General features: G+C 37.2%; 1 protein-coding gene across 1 annotated transcript; it reads right to left on the bottom strand.

Moving 5' to 3' along the window:
• Positions 1-2,720: 2,720 nt before the first annotated feature.
• Positions 2,721-17,296, bottom strand: LOC121135320 (vomeronasal type-1 receptor 4-like; the record flags this gene model as incomplete). The annotated part of the gene is made up of 3 exons (XM_040733847.1): positions 17,283-17,296; positions 9,995-10,908; positions 2,721-2,740 (listed from the first exon to the last, which is right to left on the bottom strand). Coding segments are annotated over exons 1-3 (948 nt in total), but the record flags the coding sequence as incomplete, so codon positions are not given.
• Positions 17,297-17,557: the final 261 nt, after the last annotated feature.

Raw genomic sequence — 17,557 nt, forward strand, 5'->3', positions numbered from 1 at the left:
GGATGTGGCTTCTAGTTGGCAACTAGGTATTTCTCCATTGTCTATGCATCAAGTACATGGTATTCAGAAGTAGAGTCTTACTTTATAGAGATAATAGATCCATAATGATTATGGCATTTTGACTTTTTCCTTGATAATCTTACATTTATTTCTTAACTTTCAAATATCTAATCTGTCAGTTTGAGAGTACTCAGTAGAGGAGAAAATTCAGTGAAATATGAGAAGACTATCTAATGAAGATGGAGTCAAAGAAAAACCTGGATATTACAATTAACAAGGAGATAATAAGAATACTTAGTATAATATAATACAATACATTTTATAATGCTGGCATGAAAATTTTCTGGAAATATAAAAAATTTGTACCTCATGGTGAAACAAGCTTGCCATATTTATTTCTTTTGATTTTTAAAATTTAAATTTCATATCACTGCTTTCATTCTGCTGAGTCCCTCCAACACTTCTAATGTATACCTCACAAGTTTTTTCATTTTTCTGGCCTTTGTTTCTTTAATTTTTACTAGCTTACAAAAACAAATGTACACAGACACACACACATTTCTAAGAAGATGAGAACAACTTTTTCAGCCCATATAATGTTACTTGTATGTGTAAGATTTAAGTGATTGTCTCTTGTTGTTATATTACCTATTTTGTAGACTTTTCATTGGGGTGAGTATTTCTCCCAGTGTTAGCATTTCTTGGTTGACTGTCGCTCTTTGGCTATGGTTGTAGATTCATGGAATCCATTTCCTCCATCTTAGCATGTATAACTACATCATCCATTTGCAGGTCTGCTTTTGGAAACTGTATTGAAGATACCGACTTCATGGGTATAGTTTCCCTGACATATCTAGTATACAGAATCTCACAGTAAACTTAATGATCCCCTGGATCTTGAAATCATTTCAAACTATTTGATACTATAAACCACAAATCTTACATGCAGTTGTAATTCATAGATATATTAGAGTGTACTGAATCAACACATTTAATTACTTATTGAGATTTGTTATGTTGCATTTCACTGTAATGGTCGCCATATGTTTCTAGTCATAGCTCTTTGATGAAGGATGAGGCCTATATTATACTATGGATATATGGATAGCTATTTATGGTGTGAAGACTAATTATTTTCATTTAGTAAAGTAACAATAGCATATTGCCATGTAAGACCCATGGGATCAATAGATCTGAGTTGCAGCACCAGCCATGATTTCTCTCAATAAACAGAAATACTGTCAAATTCTTTTTACAGCATCAATATTAGCCTAAAACCAAAACCAGACCAACATCCAACAAACATGGCTTACATATATTCAATGTATTTCTTTGAAACCTCTAACTAGAACAAAGATGTTGTTTGTAGGAAATTGATTCAAATTGAGAATACCATTAAATGAATAAAGCCAGTCATGGGCAAATAATATACAGATATGGTTTGGAGGCACATATCTTCAACCTAAGCATTCATGAGGCAAGCTGGAAGACTTTTGAAGTCAAGCCCATCCTTGTCTGTGCAGTGATTTCCACGACAACCAGAAGTATGTAGAAATATCATGTCTCAAAATAGAAATAAGGGAAGAAAGAGAAAAAGAAACAACTGAAAATGAAAATTTGTCACAAAACTCTTTTACTGTTTATGTTTCATAGATATTATATAGATAGATAAACCCATTGGTGTTTATACATGTCAGAAAAGCACAGCCAGCTTTGTCCAGGTAACAATGCAGACAAACAGAAGGGGTGAGAAAAGGTAGCTGAAGAATATGAGGGAAATGTGCTCAGTGATGTATATATTTATATGAAAAGCTCTACTCTTACAGTTTCATGTAAAATGCACATTTGCAAAGATGATAAGGACATGAAGTAAAATGCAACTAAAGGACATGTATTCCCTCATCCTAGCAATACTTCACTTACCGAAAGTTTTCCTGGCCAGTACCCATTTTGCTACTGTGAGAACATTTTGGTTTGTGCAAGGAACAATGGAGTTAACCTGATCTTGCTACCTTGAGAGGTGTGCATAGTAGATTTTCCAAGATTTAGTCAAAGGCTCTCTGGAGACTGAGGGTTTAACTCAGATCTTGTAGCTTCAAGGACACCTGTGTATCTCTGTGATCCCTATAAAACAGGGAAGACTATAGAAGCTTAACAATTGGTCTTAGACATTAATCTTGTGTATTACATCTGGCTTGCAAAGATCATTAATTGTATTTCTACAGCCACCATTAATTTCTGTTTTAATAAGTGCTTAAAAATCTGGTGGTTGGAATAAACAATTATTAGGATAAGGTTTTACAAGATCCACATAGTATGGGCAGGATTTTATTCCCACTGACTATATCAGCACACACTACATTATAAAATAAGGCCTGGAATTTATAGGTGATTCCTGTAATAGGGACTTGAAACATGGGAATTTAGGAAAGAACAAAAAGTATAAGGTAATGTTCTTTTGGCTTTTGTAGGGACATAATTGTAATGAGACAGAATGTACATTAGTTGCAGGTAAAAATGGAACAGGCAGAATGCAGGAGCAACATTTGTTCATAGAAATTCTGGGAACTTGGTTGCTGGCACGAGTTAAATTAGGAAACTCTCATAGATGGAATTTCTGCTGTTTATTAGTGAACTTCAGCCTTTTTTATATGAAGGGGAATCTTGCAGTCACAGATTTATTTTGTGGGTAGGAAGAGAAACACAGGAAGAATTGAAGAGATGAAGAGATGAGGAGAAAACATGACAGGAGGAGAGGATAAGATAGGGGATTAGGGGAGATGAGAGGATAGCAGAGGAGAGGAGAGGAGAGGAAAAAGAAAGGCAGGAGTGGAGGGAAGAAAACAGAAGATGAATAGAGAAATGAAGAAAGAAAGGAGTGAATGAAGGGAATTAAATGGAGGAGAAAAGTTAATCAATGGAAGGAGAATTCTCAATAGAGGATTCTAAAGTGACTGACAGACACTTAGGAAAGTGCTCAACATCCTTAACCATTAGGGATTTGCAAATAATAACAAATCTGAGATACCATCTTGTTCCTGTCACAAGGGTTAAAATAAAAAAACAGATGGTAGTTTATGCTGGAGAATATTTGGAGACATGGGAACACTCCTCTACTTCTGGTGGGAGTACAAATGTGTACAGCCACGGTGGAAATCTGTATGGGAGTTCTTCAGGAAGATGGGAATCAGTCTTCCAAAAGATCCAGCAATTCCACTCTTAGGCATACACCCAAAAGATGCACATTCATACAACAAGGACATCAGTTCAACTATGTTCACAGCAGCATTATTTGTAATAGCCAGAGCCTGGAAGCAACCTAGATGCCCCTCAACTGAAGAATAGATAGAGAAAGTGTGGTACATTTACACAATGGTTTGTTACTCAGCAGAAAAACCAATGGAATCTTGAAATTCACAGGCAATTGGATGGAACTAGAAGAAACAATCCTGAGTGAGGTAACCTGATGGGAGATGTCAAACTGTAAATCTGTCTCTCTTATTGGTTGTTGAATAAAGCACTGTTGGCCAATAGGGTAGCATGATAGGTGGGACTAGGAGTCAAGGAGACAGAGTCAGATTCCATGTAGGCTGCCCGAGTAAGAGGTCTGGACCCTTTTCTCCAGTAAGAGAAATACTTAGGTTAACAACTATGGGTTAAATACTTAAGTCAGCGCTAGCCAGTAAGAAACAAGCAAACGACCAACAGCTTCATAATTAACACAATGTCTTATGTGTTATTTGGGGACTGCAACTGTGGCGGGGTCCAGGCAGATGGTGGGGAAGGCAACACGTTACAGTAACCCAGTCACACAAAGACAAACATGGTATCTACTCACTCATATATGGATTTCAGGCATAGAGCAAGAGTGGAATTGCTGGATCCTGCATCTCCTTATTGAAAGTTCTTCCTTGCCCTGCTATGTCTTTGACTAACCTGAGGCACACAACAGAAATATATATGAATTGTTACCTTTATTTTCATACGTAATAGAGAAATTCTCTGTTTTTAAATTGGAACAAGAATATTTCCTAAATGTGCCAGAAATTGTCCAAGGTACCGTTAATTTTGCTATATATTGTCCCAATTAAGAAATTTCTATAGGTGAATTTTGGCTTAGAGTTCCTTTGCATGCATTTTAACTGGTCATTTTCTGTTGGTTATCTCAGTATATTTTGAGGAAACTGGCTCCAGAATTCACAATCAATACACAGCTTTTCATCATACTGGCTCTTGCTCAGAATCCAACCTTCTTCAAGCTAAACGAATACTTTGTACATCTGAATACAATGGTTAAAGTTTCTCCACATTACGTTAGGAATATTTCATGGTACCTGGCAGGCATTTGTCTCTCCGTCCTGTCCCTGACAAATAAATTTCAAATAACCCTAACTCAGTTCCACCCTCAACCCCAAATATGTACAGTGCTGAATAGTTACTTGCTATGACCCACTGATGTTTGTGCTGCTGTAACTGTCCTCTGAAGACATTCAACGATTGTTTTGCATGGCCTTATATTCAGATGACAATCAAAAAATTTGCCTCAGAGATTTCCTCAGATAGTGTCAATGTTTCCTCCTGCAACATCATCTTGACCACAAGGAAAATGAGGTCTAAGTATATCAATATGTCAGTCACAGTATGCAGGGGGATTCTTTCTCATATGGAGACAGGCTATCTGTCCCTCTGTCCACTGAAGCTCTATCCAGCATCAGCCATCACAGGGAAATTTACTTTGTCAGGTGAGTGTTGAGTTTCTTTCCTGGAGGCTTGCAAAAGTTAGGAAAATCTGCTGCAAATTGTGTGGATGCAGAAGTGAACTTGTCTTTCTCTTTCGTTAGAGACTCCAGAACAGGCAAAGAGACTACAGAGGGGCTGATGGCCCCTGATGCCTCAGCATGATGAGAGTTAAAGAAATCAGTGCATGAGATGTTCTTTCAGTTCTTTTCACATCGTCTTGGATATTACTAAGGTTATGTTCTTATTAGTAAGAAGGAGGTGGGCACTTTGTGATTGAGACACATGGGAGAGTGCTTATGGGTTCACCTCATCTCCCTTCCTCTTTGAAGAAATCTCAGGCTCTGTTCAGTGAGATGCTACATTTCATGGCAGCCACAGTGAGATAAGAGATCGCTTTCATACTGACTTGAGCCACCTCTGCTTGATTGTATAAACTCCCCCTTCAAACTTTGGCTTCCAGAGGAAGTCAATGGTTTTACTTTTTACTAGTACAGACCTCAGTGCACAGTGGATTGAAGAAGCTATGTTCCTTTTGTAAAATGAAGTAACTGTGATAAGGATCTAATATTGTATTCTTGTGTATAAAATATAGAAAAGTCAGATATCTTTAGATACCAATGGCAAATAAATAAAGAGGGGTTTGTCATACAGTACTAAATTTACATTTCATAGTTGGAACTGAATGTTTGCATCACTGGTTTGGGAGATCTGACTAGTAGACATGGTTTTCTCTTCTGAGTACTACTTGGACATGTGTGCATATCTCAGTACATATTTTCATCCTGTGTAATTGCAAATATTATATATTTTACATGATTATGTAGATATAATTTAATTTGGATTATATTTAGACAAGTGCTCTGATTTAGTGAACTTTTCCAGGTGTGAATAACAGTATCTTACAAAAAAGAAGGTACAAGTTCTCATTATTGTAATTGTGATATTGAAGCAATTTAACAGTTATTGAATTCAATTTTAGGCAAAATTATCTTTATTTGATGAACATTGTTGTCTTTAGGTAATTGAGTCTTATACGTATGTGATAATGGCATTAATATCCTTCAAGCTACAATAGGATTGCTTTCAAATACATAGAAGCATTTTTAAATGGAACAGAGGATATAACCAGAACATGAATATAATTAGCTTTTCTTTTCAAACAGGATGTATTTTAACTGGTGAAAAAGTGTTGCACGCATTCTGATGATTATAATCCTATTTGCTCTAAATGTTTTCAATCCTGCTATATCTTTCTTAAGCCATTGGTAGGATCTGGGCAATCTGGGAGTTACAGTAATGGTTCAGTGTATAAATGTAGCTCCCTTCAGACTTTGCAATTCCAAAGCTTACATAGTTGAAAGAGGAGTTAAGCATCCTGTGATTGTCCTCTAACTCTCTCTCTCTCTCTCTCTCTCTCTCTCTCTCTCTCTCTCTCTCTCTCTCTCTCTCCCTCTCTATCTCTCTGTGTCTGTATTTTTCTCTAAATAAATTATGATTAACTGTCTTAACAGTCTCACAAATGGAACCTTGGACACAAGGTGGCAACAAATTTGAATTGAATTTTGATTATGAGGCATTGTGCAATATGCCACCTTGAAGTCAAGGACACTATAGATTTGACATACCATCACAGTCAAGCCACTTTCAAACTCACGAAACTTCTAATGAAAATGACACACTTTCTCATTCCTCAATAATGAAATGTTCTCGTTGCTGAGAAGTATAATATTTAACATGGCATGAAGGCAATAGTTCTTCATTTCTATCTAGAGATCTCTGGGTCTCACATTAAGTGATAAAAACAGAAATTAAACAGAATGGTATCAACAAACCTGGCTATGGGGATCATCTTTCTGCCCCAGACTACATTGAGAAGCAGAGAATTGGGCATCTGTTTGATGTTAGATATTCTTTATCACATTGTATTAATTACAAAACATAATGAGTCTTATGTATATCATGTATGCACTTACAAGGACAGGATCTGACACTTTGTCTCAAAGTACTAAATCAACTTCTAGAAGACAACTTGTTATCTTGACAGCTATGACAGTGTCTAAACCTCAGCATGTATGGAGCATGATTTTATAGTAAATGTTATAAGTGTTATGTGTTCTCTGAGGCTTGGTGAGTGTGATGTATTATAGAACAATATCTAAGGTCAGATAAGGGTACAGAGTTCTTACAGGGATCATTGTGAAAACATTGTCTATATCTTACATCCACTATCTTTCTACCTCTAAGAGTTCCAGAAATCCACTACACTTTCTCATACCTCAGTAGTTTCTCATTAGTTCTGTTCCCACACTAAAAACTCTTTGAGTGACTGTCTGTTTTTTATCAGTTTAGGCTCCTAAGCATTGGCCTCCCTAGTATTGAGTCCATTGTCAATCATCTGTTTCTTCAGTCATCTTGCTCTGTGCATCCTCCAAATTCAAACATGTTACATTAAACACTATGTCCTCTGTATTTGACTCTAAGTGATATGCCCTATACGTTTCAGGCATTTGCAACTCCTGTATGTCACTAACACATGCCTTTGACAATTAGGGTCTTAGTTATTTTGGGGAGCACATTTTTCCTCCTTGGATATGCAACTATCTAATCTTCCCCAGTTAACTTCATTTGTGCTCTCATTTATCTTGTTTCATGTTTTATTCTCCCCAAACCAGTTCTGTTACTGATATGAATCAGATAGAAAAAGCTTTCAAAGACTTTGGTTTTCAGGATATACAGTGACATTGGTATTATATAGAAAAATTGTGGATACTTTCTAAGGATAAACAAAACCAGTGACAATCATCAAGTCTATGAGTTCTGTATATAATATACTTGGTTCCTAACCCTTGGTTGTAGGTTTGTAGGAAGCACCCTTTATTATGCTGAGGAATTATACCTGTATCTCTTGTCACTTCATGAAAGAATGCTGGGTCTGTTAAAAGTATTTATGATATCGGGGAAGCTAAATTCAATATTTCCATCATATCCATACCACCAGAGCTCAGACAAGACCATCAGAGAGGAGGTAGAAAGAGAGCAAGATCCAGGGGGCATGAATGTCACCTGAATCAAATGAGAAAACCTCCTATGAACTCATGGAGATAGAAGCTGATGCACAGGTTTTCATCTAGTCCTCTGAGCTTATATTATAGCTGTCTCTTTAGTATTTGTATGAATCTACTGGGTGGGTCTCTGATTCTTGTTATCCCTTGGGACCTTTACTTTTGTTGGTTTGACTTGTGCAGTCTCAATGAGATACTTTAATAAAATTCTATTTTATCTTGCTATGCATTGTTATTCTTTCATAATGGCAGAAAGAAAGAGTGTGAGCATGGAAGGGGGAGGAGAGGAACTGTGAAGAGTAGAGTGAGGAGAAATTTTAATCAGGATATATTGTATAACCGAATAATCTATTTTCTGGCATATAATAAGATAAGTAAGTGATATCTATCTTTGAGTCCATTTGTGTGATGCCATACATTGACAGATGGTCATAATTTAGCTATTCCTATATCTTTGGGTACATCGTGATACCACTTCATTTTAAACTAAAATCAGTTTGTTTTAATGAACATACAAAATGTCATTAAAGAGATACAATGAAATAGAAACAGATTCAGTATATATCAATGTACTTCTACACAGTTAAAATATCTATGCCACAGCCATGGAGCTTTGTGTAAAGTTTTACAATGCCACCAGCAACATTATGCTCTTGTCTATCACAGAATGAGAAAATGACAGCGTTGAAAATAGAAGACTTATTATCTTATTATCCTATTTCATATTCAAGAATGCCTGTGTGCGTTCATTATCTAACATTAGCCTTCATGCTCTCCCACCTTTTTGTTTGTTTTAGACAGAGATTCTCTATGCAGCCTTGGAGCCTCTTCTAGTATCCACTCTGCATCAGGTCTTGAACTCACACATATCTACCTGCCATACCTCCCAAGTGCTGGGATTAAAGACAGGCCCCACCACTACTCAACTTCGTGCTATCCATTCTAAATGTTATACTGAAGCTACAGTCACTGGTTCACATGTCCACATTTACACATTATAGGATAGGATTTGCATATGAAGAAGAATATGTCATTTTTTTTCAACATGAGATAATGTGTCCAAGTTGTGGTATAAATATGTAATTTTTCTACAAATTTTATGATTTTATCTTTCTCTCTATCTGAATAATAATCCAATTTGTACACGAACACAAATTATATCATGGATTTATCTGTTTATGGACATATAGGTAGTTTCCATTTCCATGCTGTAGTAAATATAGCAAGAATGAACATAGATATATATATACCTCTATGGAAGAATATGGAGTTCTTTGGTTATATATGGCCAGGAGTGGAAGAGTTGCATCATATTGCAGTCCTGTTTTTTGTTTTTTAAGGTATCAAAAAGCTAATTTCTACAATGATTCTGTAAATATGTTTCCAAAATCTTTTGATGAAAACAGCATTACAATAGTGACAAACAAGCTAACATCACAGCAGTAACAAAGGAAATTGACAGAAAAATAGCCACTGTGAACACAGATGCAAAATTTCTCAAAAACATATTGACAAACAAATATCAAGCTAACATTGAAACTCATTCATTTTCATTGGTTTGTGCATGAATTGGAAGATAGTCATTATATTTTTTCACTGTGTAGTAAGTAAGATGTTCTTTTCTGAGAGTTTGTTGGGGACTGTTGCTACAAGCTTCAGAGTAAACAAACCTCATTATCTCTAGTGCAGCTGAAAGCAGAGTATTTGGGAAATTTTGCCTGAAGATATTTTCTGGTATTGGTTTAGGCTTGAGTAGCCGTGAATGAGCGGGATCTTCTTGAAACACAACTTCATGGCCAGACATGGTTTCAGTTTTCTTTGCCATTAGAATATAGAACCCATGAGCTCCTTGTGAAATAACTAAACACTCAGGGAGCCCATGAAGAATGAAAGTCACAAAAGGGCAGCTTTATTGAGAGCTGTTTTGCTAGATTCTTTGTGTATCATCCAGACAAAGAGAAGCCTGGGAGCTTCAAGTTGAAGAGAAATATATTCCTCATACATGAAATAAGCTCAGATACATATTTATTTTAATCAGCCAACAAGTCTTCCAGTCACATCATTTTTGCTTAATAGTTAAATGGTAAGAAACTACCTCCATAAATTTGTACACCGATATAGTGACAGTGATGGGTGAGTAAATTTCTGTTCACCACAAAAATATTATTTTCATACCCAAAATAATAATCAGTGATTTATATTCCTTATCCTGACCAAATTGAGTCTATGTACCCTGCAGTAATGTTTCATAACAACCAAGGGAGCAAAAGAGGGAAAACCCAGAGAAGCGAAGTGAGTGATGTTCACCTGCCACCAGCTGTGGTTATTTAAAAGAGCTATGCAGCCTTGTAAGATAGAGGACACAGTGTAAAAAGCCAGAAAGATAAGCACCAGGACCAGGATGCTCTGGATGGCTCTGGACTCAGGGGAGATTCTTCTGGAAACATGGGTGCTATGGATATGTTGAACCCTCTGCTTGTGACTGTATAGAATGACAATCATGGAGCCACTAGACCAGGACATAACTAACGAAAAGAGGATTTCAGGGCACACCACAGTAGCTGCATATAATGAGTCACTGATTTCACCCTCTCCTACAATAGAGCAGTATCCAAAATCTCGTTTCCTGGTCACATTTTTACTGTTCCCTTTGACAAATAGGTACACAATGTAAATGAAATGTATCAGCACGTAAAAGATCCAGAGGAGTGCAATAGAGAAGCCAATATACTTTGGAGCTTTGTCTCTTGATTCCTTGCAAAGGAATTGAGTGTGACTGATGGTCATGGCCTGGAAGACACTCAAGATGCATGTGGTGCTAATGGACACACTCCGACCAACTCTTTGAATGTACAGAAGTAGTCTGCAACCAAAATCACTTAAAAACTGCTTCAAACCAAAAACTGCTATTGTGTGTGGCACTCCTACAGAGAGAATGGTCAAAGCATTGGCTGCCATTAGGTGCATGAGAATCAACTCTGTGGGCTTTGATATGAATTCTCCACAGTGGAATATGTAGTAGAAAAGAAGAGAAAAATTTCCCAGAATTCCAGTGGTCGTTTGAGACAAGAAAATGATTTTTATGGTCAGAGTCCAGAAGTTCATTCTTCAACTGTGGATGATTTTCTTTAGCTAATGACCAAAGACATTTCTCTGCTCAAAATGAATAAAAAGAATTAGTAATTTAAAGAACTACTGACAAGCTAAATTAAAATGTGGCTTGGAACTCAGGTGTACCATCTCAGTCTAGATAACAAACAAGAATTTCTCAAAGAAAATGAGAGGAAAAATTATTAATTATAATGCATGTGACTTGAGATGGCTTATGGTATAAGATACTACCAACCAAACATAATGTAAGGCAATGAATATGTACTTGTATTTTCTAGCTATGTTATAAGAAAATACAATATGAATGATGAGATAATAATTGAACAGATGCCAATTCTTAATGTAGATCTCATCTACAATTTAAATATGAGTAATGAAAAAATATAGTAGCATTCAGAATAAATATACAATTATTCATAAGAAAAGTTTATTCATCCCAGGGATGCAGGGATGGTTCCACATATGATAAATGTAATCCACTATATAAACAAACAGAAAATGAAAAACCACATTATCATCTTACTAGATGCTGAAAAATCCTTTGACAAAATCTAACACCTCTTCATTACAAATGTCTTAGAAATTTTAGGGATATCACAAAAATATCTAAACATAAATAAAATTAATATATACCAAACCAGCAGCCAACATAAATCAAAATGGAGCAAAACTCAATGCAATTTCTCTAAAACCAGGAAAAAGACAAGGCTGTCCTATTCTCCATATCTCTTCAATATTGAACTTGAAAATCTAGCTAGAGCAATAAAACAACAAAAGGAGATTAAGGGGATAAAAATTGGAAAGGAAGAAGTCAAACTTTCACTATTTGCAGAGGATATGATAGTTTACATAAGTGACCCTGCAAAAAAACCTCTACCAGGGAACTTCTGTAACTGATAAACACCTTCAGGAAAGTGGCAGGATACCAGATTAACGAAAAAAAACAGTAGCCCTATTATATACAAATGATAAATGGGCTGAGAAAGAAATCAGAGAAATATCATCCTTTACAATAGCCACAAACAACGTAATATATCTTGTGGTAATGCTCACCAAACAAGTGAAAGACCTGTACAACAACAACTTTCAGTCATTAAAGAATGAAATTAAAGAAAATGCCAGAAAATGGAAAGATCTCCCATGCTCTTGGATAGGTAGGGTCAACATAGTAAAAATGGCAATCTTGCCAAAAGCAATCTACAGATTCAATGCAATCCCCATCAAAATCCCAACACAATTCTTCACAGAGCATGAAAGAACAATACCCAAATTTACATGGAATAAAAAGACTCAGCATAGCCAAAACAAGCCTGGACAATAAAGGAACTTCCAGAGGCATCACCAACCCTGACTTCAAGTTCTATAAGAGAGCTATAGTCATGAAAATAGCCTGGTATTGGGACAAAAATAGGCACGTAGAACTATGGAATCAAAATGAAAACACTGATATGGACTCACACACCTAGAAATGTCTGCTTTTTGACAAAGAAACTGAAATCATAAAATGGAAAAATGCGTCTTCAACATATGGTGCTGGAATGACTGGATGCTCGTGTGTAGAAGACTGCAGATAGATTCATATCTATTGCTATGCACAAAACAAGTCCAAATGGATCAAAGACCTCAACATTCATTGAGTCACACTGAACTTCCTACAAAACGAAGTGGGAAGTATCCTTGAATAAATTAGCACAGAAGAGTGCTTCCTGAACATAACAACAGTAGCACAGACACTGAGATCAACAATTAATGAATGAGACCTTCTGAAACTGAAAAGCTGAAAGGCAAAGGCCACAGTCAACAAGACAAAACAGAAGCCCAACGAGTGGGCAAATATATTCACTAACCCCACATTTGACAGAGGGCTGATTTCTAATTTTGCAAAGAACTCAGGAAGCTGGTCACCCAAACATCAAATAATCCAATTAAAATGTGGGGTACAGAATTAAATAGATATCAATAAGGTTATCTATAATTGCTGAAAGACACTTAAGAAAGTGATCAACATCCTTAGCCATCAGGTAAAACCAAATTAAAACTAGTCTGAGATATCATCTTGCTCCTGTCAGAATGGCTAAAATCAAAAACACCAAGGAAAGTTTTTCCTGGACAGGATGTGGAGAAAGTGGAACATTCCTCCACTGCTGGTGGGAGCACAGACTCATATAGCCACTTTGGAAGTCATTGTGGAGTTTCTTCATGAAAATGGGAATCAGTCTACAACAAGATCCAGCAATTTCACTCTTAGGCATGTACTGAAAAGATGGACAATTGTACAACCAGGACATCTGTTCAACTATATCCATAGCTGCATTATTTGTAGTAGCCAGAATCTGGAAGTAACCTACATGCCTCCATTGAAGGATGGATAAAGAAAATCTGGAGCATGTACCCAGTGAAGTGCTACTCAGTGGAAAAAAACAATGGAGTCTTGAAATTCATAGGCAAATGGATGGAACTAGAAGAAACAAAATAGTGTGAGGTCACACTGTCACAAAGGACAAACATGATATGTACTGACTTATCTGTGGATTTTGGACATAGAGCAAAGGATTACCAGCCTATAACTCACACTTTCAGAGAAACTAGGAAGCAAGGTGACCATAACAGAGGCATACATGGTGCTCTGGAGAAGGTGAAAACCTCAAGACCTCCTGAGCTAATTGGAGCGTGGGGGGAGAAGAGATGGATTTAGGAAAAAGAACATGGGAGAATTGGAAGGGAGAGGATGACATGAGGGAGCAGTAAGATTGAGTCCAGGGAAGAATATAGGAGATCAAGAAGAGATACCATAATTAAAGGTGCCATTATATGCTTAAAGAGAAATCTGGCACTACGATAATGTCCATAGATTTACAAGGATGAAACCAACACACAATTTAAGCAGTAGTGGAGAGGCTACCTTAAATACCCTTTCCTGATAATGAGATTAATTACTACCTTAAATGTCATTCTAGAGCCTTCATCCAGTATTTGATAGAAGCAGAAGCAGACACCCACTTCCAAACACTGAGCTGAACTCCTGGAATCCAGTTGCAGAGATGGAGGATTGATGACCAAAAGTGTCAAGTGCAGGCTGGAGAAACACAAAGAAATGGCTGACCTGAACCAGGGGGAGCCCATGGAACTCAGACTGATAGTTGGGAAACCAGCATAGTACAAGACCCCTGAACCTGGGTGTCAATTAGGAGTACTGTGCAATCTATGTGCCCTGTGGCAGTTAATTAGTATCATTCCTAGTACACGAATGGATCCCAGACTGATAGCTAGGAAACCAGGATAGTACAGATCCAGATTGCTGAAAGTGGTTGTCAGTTAGGAGGCCTGGGAAATCTATGGGGTCTCTGGCAAGTGAATCAGTGTTTATCCTGAGAATACAAATGGACCCCAGATGGGTAACTAGGAAATCATCATAGTACCTATCCAGACACCTGAATGTGGGTGTCAATTAAGAGGTCTGGCCATCTATGGCGCCTCTGGCAGTGAATCATTATTTAACCCTAGTATACAAATGGTCTATAGGAGCCTATTCCATATAGAGGGATACTCTCTCAGCCTAGACACAGGCATGAGGGTCCAGGCTCCAAAAGATATGACAGAAAGGGCATGGAATAGGTGATTGGTGTGGAGAAGTGGAGGAGTGGAAGGAGAGGGAACAGGGATTGACATGTAAAACAAGCTTGTTTCTAATTAAAATAAAAAGATGAGAAAAAAGAAAAAATAGGGCATAGGATGTACTCAAATGCTGGTTTGAGTAGCAACTTATAGGTTACTAATTTAAGAGCTTGCTCTTAGGAAAATCATACCACATACACAAACACACACACACACACACACACACACACACACACACACACACGCAAACCCAATTTAGGACTCTTAGACCATTGACAAAATCCAATGGGATGAAATCCCACTAGAATCCTCAACAGAACAGTATTAGGAAAAATAGAACACCAGAAATGGCAAGGAGAAGGTCACTATCTGAAGAATGATAAACCAATTAGAGAAATGTTCATTGTTTCTATGGAAACTGTGTCTACACTATTCAGGCACAACTCAGAAGCTATGTTAATAGTAGGAAAGAAGGCAGTGGGTTAGACAGCCCTTCCATGCTTTAGGAGAAGACTGATGACATAGTACTCTGCTCCTAAAGATAGCCATGACTAATGTCTTCTTTAATACCATAAGGTCACCTTAAAGAAGTGGGCGGGTGCAGATGTTGATCAGTACCATTCTGAAATTAGAAGCATCAGGGAGGTCACCATTGCTCCTTCCACCAATGATCTACACAGAGACAAGCAATTGGATATCAAAGACTAGGGCAGAATTACCAGAGTGTCTTTAAGTCTGGAAAAGTTAAAACAAAGTGAGTAAATGATCTGAGACCTAAGAACTACCCCATAGTATCAGTTTCTCCTTCTCCATATCCTGGCAGTGGCTCACATCTCAGAGAAAAGCTACAGTAGAAAATAGGAAGCACTATATTAAGTGAGATAATATTGGGCATTGAGCATCCATAGGGTACATTGTATCTCAGTGTAGTTTCTTAGGTTATAAGTTTACAATGTGTGATTAGGGAGTTAGTGTGTGTCAGGCAGACAAACCTAGACTGGGGCTTGTAAGAGGATTAAAAACAACCTCTGTGAAAGAGGCTTTTGAAGGAAGGACAACATACATGATTACAGCATAGAAGAAACATGCAGGGATCGTATAATGTGGAATATGTGTAGACAGATGCAAAAGTTTGGGAATGGTTCTATCAAAAAATATGAAATTGGAAAAAGCCTTAAAGAAAATGCAACATTTAAACTCATAAAAATTAGCAATCAAAATCAAACGATTATTAAAATGACAAAAGTAAGGAAATACACAGTTGAAAACACCAAATTTGGGTATAGTTCAATGTAAAACAAGAAACTCATATCATGGTAATGTCCTTGAATGTCACTACACTCTAGAAAATTGGTTACATTTGTTCATATGAAACAAATACAAGCAAAATGACAATAATATCAGCTTTTAGAATAAAAAATAATTTAATTTTACCATCAAAGTAAACTTAATTGCATACTCCAGTCTTGGGAGCTTAAGTACATACTCCAGTCTTGGGAGCTTCAACCTGCACACTACCCACACATACACAGTAACAGTCCTTGATCTAGTGCTAATATAGACACAAGATAGAGTTCTACCTAGCCAAATACCTGTAGACCCTAGGAATCTAAAATATTGCCTTATGTCTCATGTACTGGGTTCCAAGTGATGTTTCCCTTACAAAATCCATGATATGTGTGGGTATGAGATTTCTTTCCTTATTTGAAAATGAACAAATAAGGAAAAATAGGAAATGGAGTTTGGTTTAAGGTAGTTTGAGGGGTGGCTTCCAGTGTCTGCAGTGAAGCTCATGGACTCACAGCTAAAGACTAATATCCAAACCAACATCTTCTAAGTATTTGTAAAACTATTGGTAATTAAGCTAGAAGATCACAGAAGGGTTCATCAGGACAGTATCAGAAATAGGTTCTTTACTGATGATTTTGCTGTTTCTTCTGATGATCATACACATGAATACTATGAGATGGTTTTGTTTTTCTTCCTATTCCTTCTCTATTGATTCTTTGGGAGTTTCACATAATATACACCAACTCTAGATACCTCCCAGTCTGCCATTTCCACCCTCACACCCTCAGTGCCCCCACAAAAGAAACAAAACAATGAGAGCAAGTAAGCAAACAATTAGAAAAACAAAACAACAATAAGAAAACACCTCTTAGCTTCTCCTTTCCAGCCACTCCAACCACACTTCCTTTGTGCTGGTGTCATTGGGGGGGTCACTGTGTCCTATCAGCTTTACCAGCTCTCGATCATTGAAATGGGCCAATTCTCTGGTTCAAGGTCTCCGGTTTCTGGTACATCATCATCACAAGAACTTCATGGAACTCCTCTGGTTTATCCTGTGGCTGTTCCCCTTACTGATGAGCCTGAGAGTACTGTTTCATAGCACTGATCCCTTCACAAGCTCCAGAAGGTCCTAAATGGGTAGATGTTAGAGTGGACAAACCAAGGCTAGGCTTTGGGCCTGGATGGTAGCTGAGCTGTTCAGCCTGGTCCACTATGACCACCCACCTCAGGTGGGAGTGAATGAACTCACTTATGGCTATCCCTCAGGATTGGTTTATCACTGCCTATGATTAAGGGTGGAACCATCACTCTGAGTTCAGGGACCAGCAATGACATTGTTTCACATACACACTATTCAACATAAGACAAATGAAAACCTGAAAGCCTTTTTATAGTTCTACCTACCTAGGCTTACTTACCTGCTGAGAGGCGAAAAATATATCGAGCAAATTGACGCCAGCGCACCTGTGTTGCCACATCTGTGAAAAATGCAAATATTACAAGTATTGACAAGTTAATCTGTTTCAAGGGCAATTGTAGTCTTTGATACTTTTTGAACTCTATCTGTTCTACTTGTTTGAATATTGAACATTTGGGTATCAACCTGCATTCCTTGTAATGAATTAAGAAGTTATGTTGAATAAAGAAAGAGAAGCCAGGGTCAAAACTACAGTGTGAGAACACTCCTATGCTTAGAACTGTAAGGTCACTGAGCCCAAACTGCTTATGGAAATTTGTCT

Source organism: Mesocricetus auratus, unplaced genomic scaffold, assembly GCF_017639785.1.
Source record: "Mesocricetus auratus isolate SY011 unplaced genomic scaffold, BCM_Maur_2.0 Super-Scaffold_100037, whole genome shotgun sequence".
Classification (NCBI taxonomy): Eukaryota; Metazoa; Chordata; class Mammalia; order Rodentia; family Cricetidae; genus Mesocricetus; species Mesocricetus auratus.